The sequence below is a fragment of the Nomia melanderi genome, chromosome 14 (genome assembly GCF_051020985.1).
Source record: "Nomia melanderi isolate GNS246 chromosome 14, iyNomMela1, whole genome shotgun sequence".
Taxonomy (NCBI): Eukaryota; Metazoa; Arthropoda; class Insecta; order Hymenoptera; family Halictidae; genus Nomia; species Nomia melanderi.
Window position 1 is genome coordinate 557,237 of NC_135012.1, and position 18,734 is coordinate 575,970.

The 18,734-nt window shown below is 42.1% G+C and overlaps 1 protein-coding gene across 6 annotated transcripts in view; it reads left to right on the forward strand.

Moving 5' to 3' along the window:
• Myo10A (unconventional myosin 10A) overlaps positions 1-18,734 on the forward strand; it is a 90,306-nt gene that overhangs the window by 67,544 nt on the left and 4,028 nt on the right. For all 6 annotated transcript variants that reach the window (XM_031981591.2, XM_031981600.2, XM_031981610.2 and 3 more), the window contains 3 exons: positions 13,977-14,353; positions 16,631-16,934; positions 18,164-18,559. In XM_031981591.2, the coding sequence (XP_031837451.1) occupies positions 13,977-14,353; positions 16,631-16,934; positions 18,164-18,559 (1,077 nt within the window). The remainder of the gene's footprint in view (positions 1-13,976; positions 14,354-16,630; positions 16,935-18,163; positions 18,560-18,734) is intronic.

The window sequence follows — 18,734 nt, forward strand, 5'->3', positions numbered from 1 at the left end:
AGTAATTAATAGTGCGTGACCTGAATAAAAAATAGACGGCGGAGCACTCGGAAGATATCCGTTTAATGGCTCGACGGTAAAACTGAGGAAGGAAGTTTAATAATTTCAGACATTTCATTGGCTACCCTACCCACCCCCATGACAATTTCATATAATTATACATTAACAAATAATTCTATTGATAAACAACATTGTTCCTGAATATATTAGAAAATTTACTTCTTTATCTACAATAAGGAAAGTTCCATATTCAACGGTTTACCTTTCTAATATATTAACTCTTTAGGTCAGGGGTAGATGAAGTTTTATTACAATGCTTCGACGTTTATTCACTTCATTCTCACTTCTCTCCTCAGTTATTCAAATTCCCATAACTCCATCCGTTACAATAACTTTCAAAAGTTTTGGAATTGCTACGAAATCTCAAGGTCATGTAGAAAATCATTCAACTCACGTAAAAGTGGTCCGATATTGCTACAGTTCCGCGTTCAATAAGACGATAAATTTATCGTGAACAGGAAGGAATGGTTCGATTCTCGATACCGATCTATCGGTCGAGAAAGGGAGGCGAAGGTTGCGCTGCTGCAATGTCACACTTGAGCCTCCGCCCTCTCGGTTTCTGGTCGGCCGCGGACCGGAGGAAGCGAGGGGGCAGAATAATAGTCTCGATTCCCGATCGTGTCGCAATAAATCGGTTTCACCGCGCCAGTGTCATGGCGAAATCCCGGTATTCGTGTCGCGACGTTCAATTACGTGTTACGTTGTTTACCTCGGCCCGCCGCGCCGCGCCGCCGCGAAATGCCACACGGGGCCAGTTGGGAAACGTATCCAGAATGCACAACACGCCCAGGATAATTGCGCTCCCGGCGCACGCGGCCGAGCACCGTTCCTTCTTTAAAATACCGATTACGACTCGGAGCGTGATGCATTCCGCGCGCTCACCTGGCTAGACGCAAACAAGAGATGACGGCGTCGATCGTTAGGTGTTATTGTTAACGGATGATGCTGATGAGATTCATGTTCCCCCGAGGATTGACCCTGAATTAATCACGCGGGGCGTGGTGGACGACGCTCCAGGCATTTGCATGCTGCAGCCTCGGATTGCGCGAAATATTTCAATACGAACGTGTATTTATGTTAATGGGAAGTTCGACGTCTTCGAGTTGTGTAACTTTCGAATGTTTAAACATGATGATCAAGGTTTCTCCCGATGTTTCAGAATTTCAAAGTTTCAAAATTACGAAGCTTCAAAGTTTCAAAATTAGGAAGCTTCAAAGTTTCAAAATTACGAAGCTTCAAAGTTTCAAAATTACGAAGCATCCAAGTTTCAAAATTACGAAGCTCCGAAGTTTGAACTTTTCGAAGTCTCAAGTTCTCTTTAATCTCTACACTGTAGAACTTTGATAAGTAAACGTTCTTCTGCATTCCATTCAGTCTTAACGATTGAATGTAGGAAGACTTTATTTTTAAAAAATACTTCTCCACTGGATCCCTGAAGAAATAAATGAGAATAATAATAATACCCTAGAGGCAATAGCAAGAATCTTTGAAAAAATTGAGAAGGTCGTGTAGAATGGAATGGAATCCCGGCAAAGTTTTTCCATTTCCCTCTAATTGATTCGAGTCGTGATCGCATGAGATTCCTTCGTGGATTTCATTCCTCGCGATCAGTCATACCTGAATCGCCGAGGAATCGAAAGTCTTTAATTGCTGTTAATCTCCTGTAGACTACCTTATATATTCGTGTAACGAGGAAAGAGTATTCGACACGAAGAAATAATTATCGCAGAATAAACGCGATTGCCTGATCGGATAACGCACACTTTTCTAACGAAGCGCTTCGCTAATGAATCACAAATAATCTTAAAAAGGATATAAATTTCTGTAAGCGAGCCAGAATATTCCAATAAAAATAAAAGAATGATATATGCAATTGTAAAATGTTTTAATTACAGTCCATTTCGGTTTATTCATTCATTCTTAACGTGATTACGATATCTGTAATGTCTGTCACTTCGAATGACTTATGTAAAAGAGAATTATAAATCAATGTTTTAATTAAAGACAAATAGGAAATAAGTAAGTAGCGCGATAATACCATTCAACGCAGAAACAATTTCGATCGGTTATTAAAGGTTGGGCGTGGCGATGGTGCTTCACCACGCATTGAAATCACCAGAGAACTGCTCCAATCAATAGGCACTATTGCTTTCACATTTCTATCGTGGAAAATGTCACCGTATCATCAATCCAATCGTTTTATTACACGTTCTACAACTGATTTCCTTACAAACGACATTTCGACGTCCATACCTTGAATATTGATGAACATAAAATGATTTTTCCGATCCTTGAACATTCACTGCCGCTCAGCTACTCGGTGATTTAAATAGCATCGGACGTAAATTATATAACACATTGTTACTAGACCAGAATACGTTTATTCCCCTGCGGTATAAACATGTGTACACAGTATAATAAAACTGAAACGCGAATGAAACCATAAATTTTCAATCAGTCCCGATTAACGTATAAATTATACGTATCCGGATTTTTACGGGCGCCCGTTGTGCTCTTCGTGACGTTCCATACGTCGTCTAGCACAGTTTAAACAACCTCGACGATCAGGAATAAAACTAACATGTTACACGACAAACGACCGATGAATATTTATCACAAAATTATACAATCCTATCGTTCCATTACTTTACAATCAAACCTCAAATTTACGTATGCAAATCGTACATTCGACTTCCAATGCCAATTACAACAGATTCCTAATCCATACGTCAAATTCATAACTTTATTTCAATTTCAAATTCTTAACAATTATTTCATTTGCAAACTTGATTACATTAACAAATCCTCAAACTTAAATCATTAACGAAGCTTCTACTCTTTCTAAATCAAATTTACACAAAACTTTCCATTTACAAGTCTCACTATTCTGCACCAGCCCCTAAGAAGGTGTTCGCGAAAATCTCATTTCACCCGCGACGTTAATTAGAGATTTCTGCGCACCCGAGTAGAAAGGGGCTGCGCGTATCATTCGTTTTCCATCGGCGTTCACCGATGAAGAAGCCACCGCGCGGCGGACAGGAAAGGGAAAAATAGGCGCGCGATCGCGATCTCCATTACGCAAGCCTCCGCCGATCACACGCGAGATCGTTAACGATCCTCCTGTACGCAGGTTTTACGCGTTCCGCGGATAGTTGCGTCGTGCTCGCCGGCGCGCCAACGGGGCTGCGCCAGCCTCCGCCGGGAGATATCGATCTTCGATTGAAGTCGGGAATAATGGTCGCTGATTAACCATAAGTTTCGTTTCCGACGACGCGACGCGTCGCATCGGCATTGCACGCCGGAGCCCCCGATGCAAATTAACGATCCGTCGCCATTATCAGACCGACCTTGCCGGCGAGCGGAGAAAAGTTGCGCGTCGGAGCGGCCAGACTCGCCGAGCGGTCCGTAATTAAGCCGAAAACGAAATTGTTGTTCAACGCGTTCGTTAGCAGTGTCACATAATTCTGGTGATCGGTATTTCCGATTTTTCGCGAAGAGAAAATTGCAGTTACGTGGTTCTATCTGATATAATGATAGAATTAGCAGGAAGACTTCTGTTTCTTGAATGTTATTTGGATTTGAAAGGAGAAAATTTCGATGCTTTGAATATTGTTGAGATTTAATGTTGCGTCGCGGTGAATTTCCTGTACGCGATAACAGATCTCTCGCGAGGAAATCGGGTGTGAAAGTTGAGGAGGACATTATGATACAGTCGAAATGTAGAACTCGATGTAGCAAATGATGTAGATAATGTAGAGGATTTAATCAAAACGCCATAGATTCTCGAAAACGAAAACTCGGATTCGGTCTGTTAAACAGAAAGGCTAGCACGTGTCCAGTTTTCGACGGACCATCCCGGTTCCATTTCACCGGCATCGGTACAAACCGCTTCTAATTAGACGTCGACGAAAGATTACGCCGGATCACGACTAATTACATTGGCGGGTATCTCCTAATCAGCAGCATCTTCGAAAAGTGTAACTTTTCTGGCGAACGTCTGTACCGAAACGTGGTAAACGCGAAAAGAATTACGCTTGTCTTTTAATTAGAGCCCACGCAACAGAGCAGAACAGGACAATGCTAATTAGCCGTTTCTTGGCCGATCGTTCTGCGTTCCCCACCCCCGTTGCTCCCTTGAATGAATATTCATGGAAATCACTTCTTTTTCTACGACTGAATGAAAACCGCGATTAATTAAGCGTCCTTGAGGGGCACGTTCCTCATACTCGATCGCCGATTACCGGCAAACGCGGAGAGTTTCACCGCCGAGAAAATATTCGAATCTCATCCTCTAGGAGGAAAAGAAAGGTGAAAAAAGAAAATCAAACATCCGGTCCCGAGAAACGAGTCCCCAGTATTTACCAGCGCAGTGCAAGATAAAACACGAATAAATTATTCCTCGGAGGACAAATATCCGTGTTTTCGATTCGATACGCGACGAGCGGAACACCGATCGCACTCTCGAAGTCAGTGATAAACCGGCGGATAAACACGGCGATTATCGTTCAAGGACGGGATTATAATTTCAAATAATCTCGCCGTTCGATGCGCGCGCGCGAGCGAGCGAGCGATGCGCCGTCGAGAAGATAAATCCACTTTGACTGGTCGTTTGTACTTTATTTTTCGCCGGGGACAGCTAATCGAGGGATAGGGGGCATTTAGTAGGCCACGGAGCGCTGGCTCTGATCGTTTCATCAGCAGCGACTAGGATCCGCCGGGTTCCGCTTCCTGTTCGGCTCCGGGTCGAGTTTCCAATGGTACTCTTCTTGTTTTTCGAATCCCGGCTTTCGAGACTCTACCCCACCACTGATCGCTGCGCGTAAATTCTTCCGCCGCAAAGAGGACAGGTGAGAATTCCTCCGCGGGCGTTTCAAATACTTTCCGCGGCCGGGGACACGGTCGCGTTTAACGCTTCGTCTACCGAAAGACTATTAATAGATTCCTTCGCGTTAATGTCTATTGGATAGGAGCTTGAAATTTTTAATTTTGAAACATTGAAGCTTTGAAACTTTGGCAGTTGCAAGATTTGGAAATTTGAAGGCATGAAATATTGAAACTTTGGAACTTTGGCACTTTTAAAATTTGAAAATTTGAAGGCATGAAACATTGAAACTTTGGAACATTGAAACTTTGGAACTTTGAAACTTTGAAACTTTGAAACTTTGAAGCTTTAAAACTTTGAAACTTTGAAACTATGAATCTTTGAAACTTTGAGACTTTGAAACTCTGAAACTTCGACACATTTGGTAATTAATCGAAAGATAAAAGGAACCATTTTCCGGCTGTGTGCCCATTAGTCGCGATTCACTTGACAAAAAGAACATGATCGATAGTCACGGCGTATAACCGTTCCCGCCGCGTTTCCTGCTGAAATTTTCGTGAAAAGCGAATCCCTTCTCGATTCCGGCGATAAGCCGAGTTTCCATGAAAGCGGAGGCCTTTCTAATTCACTGACGGAACGAAGGAGAGTTCGTTAGCGGGAGATAATTGCAATGAAAAGTGCACATTGTTCCGCGGTCTCACGGGACGCTTCTTCGTCGATCTTCTCACGGGGCCCTGAGGAAGGTCCTTCTTCCGTGATCCACATCCACGGAGTTGCGTATCGTAACAAGGACAATTCTACAGCCTCTCGAACAAGTTATCGAAAGAAGGACGCGACAAACTGTTTAAACAAACGCTTCTCCCCTTTTAAATCCACCTTTCCTCTCTCTCTCTTTCTCCTTCGGTCTACTCAAAACGAGGTCTTTACAGTATCTTCGCTTTCTCTTTTATATACATTCTTCCCTGCATTCCTTAATCATTCGTTCAATTTCATTCTACGAATATTCATCGATGATTCCCACGATTTCTTTCCCCTTTCTCTTTGCTACCTAATTGTCGGCCTTACGGTCCGACGAAATTTTATTGGCAACACTAAGTGAGAACGGTTTACACTAGGCGTTACTGTTTCTGCGAAATTTATGAACGAGGTAGAACTACGAACTGTTTTAAGAATGTTGGAACATTGTTCGAACTTATTATCGTGATGGACTTTCTCGTTGTTATAGGGAAACGTTGGGAAATATCTGCATATCGAAGTTGAACATTTATTTGAAAATTTCATTATAATTCTACTTGTAGGATTGATATATTAATAATTAATATTTCAAATAGATTTTCTTTGAAGTTTAAAATACGGATTATTCACCTGAGATTCTATGAAATAAGATGATATTGTTTTTTTACGCGCGATTCTACGAAGATCACGTTTTTCTAGATAATGCACAAAGGTGTCCCGTTTGAGAAAAGTTCACGGCCAACGTGCGTAAGTGATCCACACCGATCCAAGGAATCAGGGTCAATTGTATTCTATGAGATGTAATTTCCATAGACTTAGCTCGCAGCCACTCATCGCGTTTCATAATGCGGCTTATGCGTACTTCGAAAGTTATTCTCCCATCGACTTTGCCGGTAATTTATTGGGAACGTTCTGTCTCGGCGTGCATTGTCATTCGAACCGTTGTCGCATTGTGTGTTAACAAAAGACGAAGGAGACTTCTGTCAGCACTCGCCCCTTCCCTTTTTTGCGTCATCTGAATCGAATGAAGATCCAGTTACACGAGAAAACTCGGGGACTCCATTTATCATGCTACATTCGTCCCACAGAATGTAATTTAAACAATTTGCCAAGCATCATTTTCATTTAAATTTATTTCTCCGCGAAGACATATATGAAAAATAGCACGAATAGAAACGTTCAATTGAATTCCACAAAGTTCATCAAATTAATGAAATTCGTTATTACTCCTACTAACGCAAAACGAGTGTGAAAAGGGGCAGAAAGTATTCTTAGAATATCTTAACTAGAAATCTAATTAGCAAACTTTATATTCCATCACTGGAAAACCGAAATTCTACAACCATTAAACTCCATTATACAGTATCAAACTGAACATTAGAACTAATTAGGAATAATTCTATGCTCGGTACATTCGAGGATCAACTTCCCCGATTCCCTGTACTCGACACCCTGATTAAATCAATCAATTACTCAACCACCAGATCAGTCTCTACCCAAGGAGCGAATATGTCCAAGTGTTCCCCAGAACTGCTCCCCTGAAGTGTTCGTCACAAGCCAACGAATGTATTTAACTAAACTCGCGAATCAAGTATCCAAGTGACAAAAATGGAAAGGGAGGTTTCGGACACGGAAGGAATCTTCTCCAAAAGACTCTCCAGCAACTGGGCAGAGCTGCCGACAACTCTGCGCAAAAAGCAGAAGCATCGTCCAGAAATCCTCTCGCAATTCTTCGATCCGTCGGAAGCGTCGGAAACCGACTCGAGAAAAATCGAGCCGAAACCGTTCAACAACGTGCAAAGGATCGTTCGTAGATCGGACTTCGTTCGAAAGTTCGAGTCGAGCGAGAACACGAGAAACCTCGATTACCGACGGGAGGTAAAGATCGAGAGAAGATCCATCCCGGACTACTCGTTCTGTCGCGTGAAGGAGGATTACAGGAAGCACTACGACGACCACGATTCGAAGCTCGGCCCCCGAAGGAAAAGCTTGAGCAATCTCGTCGGGAAATTCGAGCAAAGGAATTTCTCGGACGAAGATCGCAAGACGAACTCGCCGGACAGCCTCCTGGTGAAATCCTCGGAGTCGGATCTCAGCAGCGATGAGTACGGCCAAACGGACGACTCCGGCGCCTTCCTGGAGAAGGCTTCTAACCGAGACAGGGGTCTGAAGAGCGAGCAACGGAACAGGTTCATCAAATTCTTCGCGAAGGACGAGGGCAAGCGGAAGAAGAAGCAAGAGGAGCGCAAAGTGTCGCCCGATTCCAGCCAGCTAGACGTAAACAAGAACAACGTGAAGCAAACCTCGAGGAGCACGGAGTCCAACAAGAAGGACGCCAAGTTGCCCGGTCAGCAGAAGTTCGAGTACGAGAACATACCGAGGATCGACGTGTCGAAGTTAGATCAGAAGTCGTTCTTGAGTCCGACAGCTTCCACGATGAACTCCATCAATTCCAGTAACTCCGACAGGCACGGTCAGCCCACGATCGAGCAGCTGAGACTGGAGGAAGGCTGTTTGCTGAGGAACTCGAGGAACACCAGTTCTTCGGGACAATCGAAGGGCAACGAGTCGCAGGAGATCAAGTATCGCGCCCAGTCTCCGGCGAAACAGAGGCAGAACCCGGACGAGCTGCAGGTGAACGATCTGATCCAGGATTTCTACGACAGCGATCAGATCGTCGGCAGGATGAACGGCGAACGCAAGGTGTCGAAGATGGAGACGATCGCGGAAGAGAACGCGGACGGCAGCAAGCTGAGCGTGCGCGAGATCCTGAAGAGGTTCGAGGAGCTGAGGACGCAGAACGAGGCGCAGTCGGTCGAGGAGAAGCCCGGCGACAAGACGCTCACCACCATACAGGAGACCTTGAAGAAACTCGACGAGAAGGTCAAGAGCTACCAGGTCACGATCCCGATAAAATTCCTTGTCCTCGATTAATAAATAGTCGGTAAATCTTGTTGCCCGGCCGCACGGAGAGAGATCGAACGTTCGTGTTTACGGTGACCAGTTCTCCTTACCTTGATTTTATGTACTAGCCGCGCACCGCCGCCGGATGATGCCGGAGAATTTAATAATGCAAGGATCATGTTTATGTTTGGGGGTATATTATTTGATAGGGATCGCCGGATTTGCGCCACTAGAATTTTAATCGCGGAAAAATCGCCTCGCGCCGGCATTCTCGGGTATTTTTGGAACCGGAGTTCGCGTTTGACATTGTTTGCACGGTGATTTCGATTCGTCATTGATTCGCGGTTGGTTTCATGGGGATTATAGGGTTTTTGGGTATTTCGTTGGTTCGAGGTAGCTGAGTTTCATTGGTTCGGTTCTGTTTCGTTCGGTTCCGACGAGATTTCAGTGATTTCAGTTGGAGAGGTTCTGTGATTGTTTTCCTGATGGATGTTTGAGTTTGTTGAACGTGTTAAATTGTTTGATTGCTTGGTTAGATATGAATTAGGATTGAGTCGATTCCTTATTTATAGAATTACGCAGTCGTTAACTCTGCGACGCGTTTACCGGTGGCTGATACGCCGTGATTTAATTACTGCTCGAACAAAGGCAGACAGAGGGTTATATAATGTCGGAAGTTTCTATAAATAAAGCCTTTCCATTACATAATAAAATTCATCGTTAGTGTGCGCGCGAGGGTTACGTAAGAATTGATATTTTCGCCAGGAATTCATGCAATTTTTTAATTAAGATGAGCACAGTAATAACAGTGTATCTGTGTAATTGAATAATTTACATCACGCATGCAGCCATTTACTGTATCTCTTTTTATTAACTATTGCAGGCGGTGTTAATTAACTTTCTCGTTTGTTCACTCGATTGTAGACAAAAATTTCCGTTTACGTAAACCGAAATTTCGAAGTCGTTCCGACGAAATTGTTTCTCCCTCGCTGCAAGAATTTTATTAATTCAAACAATTTCAACAATTACAGTCCCATAAAATTCAATAAAAAATAAACACACAATCTAAACAGACCAATGAATCAATGACCAAATTCCTCAAACATTCACACACACGCAATTCCAAACATATTCAAACCATCACACTGACAGTGCCATAAAACCCCATTCATTCCTTCATTCATTCACTATCGGAAGCACTGACAAATCCACTCGCAGTCACCGTGCTTTCATAGCATCGTTCGCTCGATACTCAATTCCAGAAATAACTTCCCAGAAACCGACTTCTCCAGAGGAAGAGAGAAAAACGAGGAAAGTCCCGAGCGAGCTAGAAATTTCCTCGCCGCGTTTCCCGGCGTTAACGCGGCCGCCGGAAGTAATTAACACGAACGCGACTTTCCTTCGCGTTGCGGCGAGGTGTCGAGGTGCAGCCTCTCCGCGTGTTTTACGACAGATAAAGTTTCATTTCCTATTAATCCGAGCTCCGGCGTCCTTGGAAACGCCAGACGGGATCCTTATCACGAGCCTGTCGCGACCGAGCCACATGGAAATCGATTTCCAAGCGTGTACCCGCTGGAACCTGGTTTCCGGAGCCGAGAAATCGTCTGGAGAACGAAAACGCTTTTTCACCGTTATCCGGACGATACCGAGACCCCACCGAAACGGAATGCAGAGGCCTGTGCCCCGGAGCGTCGCGCATAATCAGCCCTCTTTACCTCACGCGGGAATACAAGTTCTATACGGGATGTTTCCAAAATGATAGTAGAACTCAGGAAATTATTTTGTGCATTAGGCGTAGCATTTAGGTTCGTACCATTTCATTTAGATAATTATAAATTACATTCCTTTAACCTTTTGCACTCGGAAATTTTTCACTAGAAGTATTTTAACACTTTCTGATGAGAAAGATGATATTTTGCGAAAGTAACTCGAAAATAAATCAAACGTACATCGAGGAACTATTTTATTTCAATATTTTTCAAATCGATGAGTTACACAAGGTACAGCATTAAATTTTATAGTTTAAAATTTTTATAGTTTAGAGTGCAAAGGGTTAAGAATTTGAATGCGTTCACATCATTTGGGTGTCGTCTATTTTCACTCGAAACTTAGGTCAGCAGAAGTGAATTGCAGCTAATATGTGGAGGATTAAGTAGAAGATACAGAATATTTCATACGATAGTTTGTCGTCTCGACAATCGTGTTTGAATATTTATCGGTCGCTTGTTTTATTCAGTGAGAATTGATTAATGTCTGACCGTGACTCACTGCTTCTACTTTTAAATGTCAATGCATGCGTATTAGGTACTCTTCCTTGGATAAATTTTCCTTGCACGAGTAAATTATTTTATTTCTGACTTGTTTTTATATGTAAATTCGTTCTTCCCAGTTGGACGACCATTACGGAAGTATATTACATACACAGTGTCTCAGTTTGAAACGAACTGCGAGAGCTGAGTCTATAAATCATTCGCTGGTGAAGTTTGCACAACAGTTTTTTCCTCTTTCCACCTGTGATTTAGCCGTTCGAGGTTAGAACACCCTGTACATATGAATAGTGAACCGACGGTACCGTAACTGAAGGCTGGACCGTGTGTAACGAGCGGAACCATTACAAAGTTTAAAGAGAATTAATGGTGCCACCTTGGAAGGCGTTCACCGACGAGCAATTACGATTAACGAACAATGAGTTACGACTCCATCGTGTCTAAAGTAGGCTTGAGTATCTCCGTTTCCCTTCAATCGTAGGTATCGTCAAATGATGGAAGATTCGATTGATTCTAGAGATTTTCTGTGATTCTGTGTATTTTTTAGTGAATGAGAATTATTTGTGTGATTATGAGATTATTCTAAAGATATAACGTGTATAAAACGAGAAATTTCTTAGGATTTCTCGAACTTCTAAATAATGGAAATATCTATCATTTAGCATACTATGAATATTATAATCTAGCGTTATTATTCAAATATCATAGTACGGTATCTTCTGGTCGAATGATTTTCATTCGCGAGATTCTCCAATACAGAAAGAGCAGCTACATCGCGCTGAAGTTAGAAAACTATGGTCACACCTGCGGCTGACATACTTTCCTCTTGATAGAACACGCATAATGTATGTAAATAGCTGGAAAACGGTTACTCGGTATAAAATATAGAAATAATTCATTAATTTCGCTCACGTAATTTACCAAAGCGGCGGGGAATATAGATGTTGCAAACGACCTGGAGAAAATCGAGCGGTTTCTTATATTCCTCTAAATGTTACACCGTAACTATGTGTGTTGATGTCTTCCACCATACCTCGATGCATTAACGATTATGTGGGTCAGGGTCAACATCTGCTTATCCCGCTTCCTCGGGTGCGCTCAGGTTTTGTCAGCAGCGTTTTAGGCGCGACTGTACTAAATTCTATTCGTACCACCGGAAAATTCATTGTTTCTTACATATTCATGAAAGAATCATTTAAAAATATTTCCATAATTACACCTTCGAATTAATTGCTCTGAATTCGATAAAAGAATTCCTGTGCTTATCGACAGAATTAGAAAGAGCTTAATTACACACGTTTTTAGTAGCAATTATCGGGTTTGAATTAATCATCAAATTAGATTTTCGTAAACCGTATCTTCATAGTCGAATAAAATGTAATTAATACTTAAAAGTGTGCCACGGAGCGGAAACTGTAATTTTCTCGTTAAAAAAGAATTTCTCCCCGTTAATGGAATATTCCAAGATTCACTTAATACACTTATCATCGTCGCCGTTTTTCCGAAGTACGTCTAAATTGCATCGTTGTTTCGGGTGATTACTATTAACTGCGAGATTGAAATCGTACATGATAGCCGGCAATCTTTTGTTTCTTTTTTTTTTGTTTCATTCGCGACAGTTTAAAAGAGATTATATTCGTCCGCGGCGCATCAGACGTTTCTTTCGTTTCGTGTAATGGCCGCTCATTACTCCTCGAAATTGCGGCAGATTGACGGTTATAATATCGTAATGTCATTCCTTCAATAACGTTGAACTATAGGTACATTCCGTCGAAAGAAATCACAATTTACTAAACATATGTCAGCCGGAGCAAATAATAATAGCAATCATTGGGACCAATAAACTTTCACAACGCTTCGAACGTCATCAATCTGCACGTGTAACATGGATTTTCTCTCGTCCGTTGAACTTGCGGTCGGTTCAGTAATATTTTCCATTTTTCCGCAATAAACTATCGATACAGAACATGCGTCGTAAAGCGTATTAACAGTAATTTTAAAATCGGTACAATAAACTAACGTGGAAGCATAACAGATCAGAAATAAGATAGCATAATTCCTCGAACCAGAAAATATAAATATTAAATTTTGTCACATGAATAATTCAACTAGATAAATATCGATGCAAATGCACGAGGTACCTTGTCACTGTTGTATTAATCAGGGACGAATAAAAATCTTCGATGAAAGCATCGATTAACATGTAAACCGAGCAGATACTAATCACGGTGGATCCTTGATAAGTAATTAATTCGCGTTCCCGCCGCATAAAAACCAGGAAAATAATATCTGTATCTCGTCTAATCGTGTTGTTCCCGGCATTCCTATTCTGGATCGCGATCGCGTGCAAGGGAACCCGTTTTCTCGTACGCGAGATCGATCGATGGATCCAAGATATCCGTGACGGGCGTCGGTGAAAAGCAGGAAATGGAAGGCGAAAGAGAAAATGAATAATAGGAAAGGTCGAGAAACCTTTCGTATAAATCGCTTGCGAAATCGGGGCGACTCGGCAGGCAACTGATTTTTCAGTTACAATTTACACGGCAAAATGTGATTCCGATCGAAACACGGAAAGCGGATGGGCTGCGTCAACAAAAAATGAAATCTCGCGACGCCGAAACGAAACGAAACGGAACGGCGCGGCCACGTTTCTCTCTTTTCCCTCGAAAGCGAACAATTATTTGTTTACTCCTGAAATATAATTGTCCGGGTGACACTTATCGCGTGGCTACCGGTCTACACGCGAATCGCGAAGTATAATTAATCATTTTATAATTGGTACCCTCCTGGGAAAAAAGCGGACGATTTCCTTCGCCGGTGTCTCCGCTTTTCCTGTGCGAGCGACGCGAATTTTGCTACTTTCAGTGTGCTGGACACGTTTTAATTAAGAAAGGATTCGTTTGCGTTTAAGTGCCTTAGGGAAAATGTGAATTATATTGCTGGAATATTTTATTGTTCAATTTTAAAATCGATAGAAGCAACAGAATATTTACGATTCGATTAAATGGAATTTAAAATTTTTTAAAAGCTTCAAAGGAGATTATGTTTTTGAATATAATTAAGAAAAGAATGTTTACGCAATGGTAAATTAGTTAGTAATATTAAATGAATGAAATTATTGAAACTTGCACTAAGAATTTGGTTCGAGAGACTCTGCCGAAGCTAACAAAAATTGAATTTAATCGCAGGTCGATCAGAAGCCGCTGCACAAGTCGAACCACCACGAGAACCACGTATCCCAGATCACGAAATCGATCCAGTCGCAGGCGAATCACGGTTCTTTGAATCACGTCCAGTCCCACGGTCAGTCTAATCACGTTATCTCGAATCACGAGAACCACGTGCCGGCGAGTCGTGTGCCGAACCACGTGTCGGCGGCGAACCAGACGAACCACCAGAAAAACCAGCAGAACCAGCGGCTCAGCCCGAATCAGGAATGGCGGCAACCGGAAGACAACGGCAGGCTGCAAGAAGATGGCATCTACGAGAGCGGACCGGTGGTGAACGACGGAAAACACTCTCTTTTGCAGTACGCCATGCTGAATTTCAGACAGAGCACGGAGAAGTTAGTATTCTATTCAATTTTCAACTATCTTAGCTTCCTATTAACCTTTTGCGGATGAAGATTCTTTGAAATATACAAAATATTCAGCAGATGAAGCTAAATTATGTATCAATCACTTAAATGATAGGAAAAACTACGTGCTTGAGTAATTAAATTACTTGTTTATGACTTAATCTTCGAAATGTGAAAACTTCATCTCGAAATGTCAACATTCGTCAGCAAAGGGTTAAATCTGTATCATTTACAATGCGAAATATTTCTAGAGAAACTAGCTACCACGACAAGAAAAGAAATATTTTAAAGTTCAAAGGGTAAAATATATAATTCGTTAAGTTGAAATACTATGACCCTAAAGAAAAATTATCTCGTATATTGAACTCATATTTGTTTATAATATTTCGTTATATTAGAATCGGTGATTGCTAAATTTAAGTCACTCAGATAGAAAATATAAGCGTACTTTACGGGCACGCGTTACTCAATCGAAACTCATAAACATAACATGGAAGTTACATGGCCGGTTCATTCAACAACTTTTCATTGATCATACGATGCGCAGTCGTACGCTCATAAATATCAGCTGACGTTCTTTTAATTCGGAACTTCCTTCGAATGTTACACGCTGCACGCTCTAGTTTCGGATCAGCGAGTAAGTACATAGAGATGATATTAAATCGAGACGTGAGACTTGTTTCGCGGCACTGTTACCAAAGAAAAACACCTACGCCGAACCCAGACACAGAAATAAAAGGGAAATTAATGTTAAAGACTAATTGGCCTTCTCTTACGCAAGAAACGCGAGACAGCCGTGTTGAGAAAGCATAACGCACTGGCGGTTCTCATAGTTGCATCGACCATCTTAGCGAACGCTCGGCTAACCAGTACTCCTCGTCTTCTTTGGGCATCTTTCCGCGAGCCGCGAGTTACCGTTCCGAAGTTTTGCACCGTTCCACGCCGCGGCTGCTCGGAATCGATTTATCGGAACGGAATCCGTTCGAGGAATCGAAAAAATTTCACGTTTTGTGCCACGTTTTTCGCGCCGCATCGAAAGAACGCGTCGATCTCTCGAACGAACGCGGCGGTTCCGTAATAATTCGTGAAAGTGCATGGAACCTCGCATCATCGGTAACCAGAAACTTTCCGTAAGAACGTGTATTACTCACTGACATCGACGCCGTTAATTCATCATAACTTTTCGATTTGATATACCGTCGGAATAAGGGAACTTTGGCATTTTTTTGTTTGTTTCAGGGAAAAATCCTTTCTCCTCCGTTCGATTTTATTTCTGACGATAATAAATCATTCATTATATAGACGTAAAATTATAAAGTTGTAAAGGATTGAATATTATTCCCCAGATGTATTTTACGACGGTCGTAAAGTCGCGCAGAGAAAATTAAGATTAATGTATCTTTCCTGTGACACGCTCGTGAAAATTGTCTGAATGCAGGCACCGCTCCGGTGATTTCAATGCACGGTAAAGTAATATCGCCGGCTCGCGCTCGCGCAGTGCCATTACCTTCGCGGCTCAGCATGCACGTTAAACTTGGAAAGTTCTGTTCTACTTTAAGGATCTGGAGTTCTAGCACATTTATATATTTATTTAAACCGTCGAATAATATCCCGCATATAATAAATAATTAAAATTCCTAGAAGCGTAACACGCAACATACTATTTAACGCTGTACATTTCCAAAACGGTACACTGCAATTATAAAATATTTATTATTCAACGAAACAAAGAATAACACAAAGAACGATTTTAAAAAAGCATTAATTCGGGGAGATGAAAATATTTCAAGTATAGAATGCTTGTTTTCCATATAGAAGCACAAAAATAGATTTCAACTATATACGGTAGCGAGCGGAATTTAAGACGAGCCACGGCAAAAACAATAACGAACGAGGAGAATGTAGATAGTTGGCTCGAAGAAGGATCATTAAAACACCTAACTAGAGTACCGATTTCCTAAACATGACTTTGACAAGTGACGACCACCCATCCAGTACTCTGGAACGGGACTTTTTCCCGGCGGGTAACAACGTCCAGCAATGGAAAATCCGTTTACGGGCCGGTGCACCTCCGGCAAGACGTTTTCCATTTTGGAAGGCTATTACCCGCGTCGCCTCCGAGTACCGTTCCTTCATTAAATTGATCCGAAGCCACCGTTCTTGCTCTCTCTCTCTCGGAACGGAACGACGGTTCCGAAGATAAACACCCGGCTGAGAAAAGTTCCTGAGCGAATGAAACTCTCATTTGTGTATTCCGGCCGACAGATTCGAGATGTTAAAGACGGCGGATGGCTCCATAAGCGGCTCCCTGAAAGTCATCGAGTCGCTCAAGAGCAAGAAGAAGAACAAGAAGAGTAAAGGTCAACAAGACGGCGCGGAATGGACCTGGAAGGAACAGGTGGACCTCGTCAAGTACTCGCCTGTGCCGATCGAGCAGAGCCTGCTCAGGCTGGACGCTGATTTGAGCGGGCTCGCGGTCGAATGTTTCCTTTGCCTAATGAGGTACATGGGCGACCAGCCTCTGCCTCCGGACACCAGCGAAGTCAAGTGTGTTTACACTATTCTGATGGTGAGTATCATTTTTTTGTTCGATAATAGATACATCGCCGATGTTGACGCGTACGCGTCGATTTGTGGAGATTCGTTTGAACAGATACAGATTGAGTAAAGATTCTCAGAGATTAATTCTCTGTTGAGGATTGTAACTTTGAGTTATTGATTAGGGTATTTGAGATATTGGATTAAAGTGATTACTTTTAGTCTCGATCGTTTCATTTAGATCTGTCGAGACTTTCAATAAATTTCTTGATCGTAAAAAGATATCGTTAGGTGTAATCGACGCGTAGAAAGCGTCGCGTTTGTGCTCACCTTCAGAAAAAAGTTAGTCTAATGGGACTTATCGAAGAAGTTTCTATATAGGACAGCGAAGAGTAGATCAGTGTACGGTAATAAACTGTATGTGGTAACAGAGGTCTCCGATTTCCCTTGAATTATCTCATCAGACCCCATTTTCTCTAAAGAAAGTATGTACACCGATCAGGTCCTAAATGATGCATGGAGATCGTCTTAACCGAGTCGAAGTTCTTTTCACTGGCACAAAAAGGAGATTCAGTTAGTTCCATCGGATTTTCTTTGCGCGAATTAATCGTGCAACTCGAAAGGAACGGCGTTTTAAATGTAATTTGAAGGATAGCTGTTTCTAGATCAAGATAAATCGAAGTTATAGGAAGTTCCGCAAGATCAAGGTTCCCATTTTACCATTTCTACTTCCTTATTTCTCCCGAAACAATCATTCAACCTGCTCACTGGAAAACCAACGTCCTAACGTTCGCAATTACTGGCGAGGCGTTAATCTCCCGAACAATTACCGAGAGTGAAACCAGCTTTCACTTCTTCTCGTTGATGAACCCGCGAGCAATCAAAGCGGTTACTTGACACCAAGGGACACCATTCTCACCGTGTGACCAGCGACAGAAACCATAACACTGAACCCCGGAATTATATCAATATTCCTCAGTTACGCCTCATAAACCGTTCAAGTAATACAAATGAATCAACGAGCACACAAACGACGAAACCAAATCTTTTAACATCAAATTACAAACGATCTGTATATTCTGAATTCTATTAAAAATTCCATACTTTGATTGTCAAACATTTCATCCGACCAACTTGAAATTTTTCACTGTATCGTCTATCGAACTAGCAGTGACTTCAAATTGTTTCAAGCAATTTCAATATTTTAATTGATTCTAAATTCTTTACTCGACTTGAAACCGTTGAACCGTTAAATTACAGCACTGCCACAAGTACGAGCAACTCCGTGACGAAGTCTACTGTCAGCTGATGAAGCAGACGACGAACAACAAGAGCCCGAACCCGGACAGTTGTCAGCGTGGCTGGAGGATCTTCAGCATCGTCGCTGCCTATTTCACTTGCAGCGACGGTTTAAGGCCCTACCTCACCAAGTACCTCGAAACAGCAGCGTACGACAAAAGAAGGGCCTATCACGGCACCGCCACGGTGTGCCTGCAGAATCTTAGGAAAACTGTCAAATACGGAGGAAGGAAGAATGTGCCGAGTGTCGATGAGATCATGGCGATCAGCGCTGGCAGAAATGCTAAGAGACAGATTTATAGACTGCCTGGTGGAACGGAGAGGGTTATCAATACGAAGTGTACGACGGTTGTGCAGGTGAGTTGATGTGTTCTTACGTTTAAACAATAAATTTGATATCTGTAGTCCACCTTCAATAGTAGCATTGTTTCAAATGTTAATTCTAATAGTTTGTTATTGAGTTTAACCCCTTGTCCTACGAGTTAGACTCGTGAAGATTTTCAACATGAGTCGACAAATATATGTATTACTC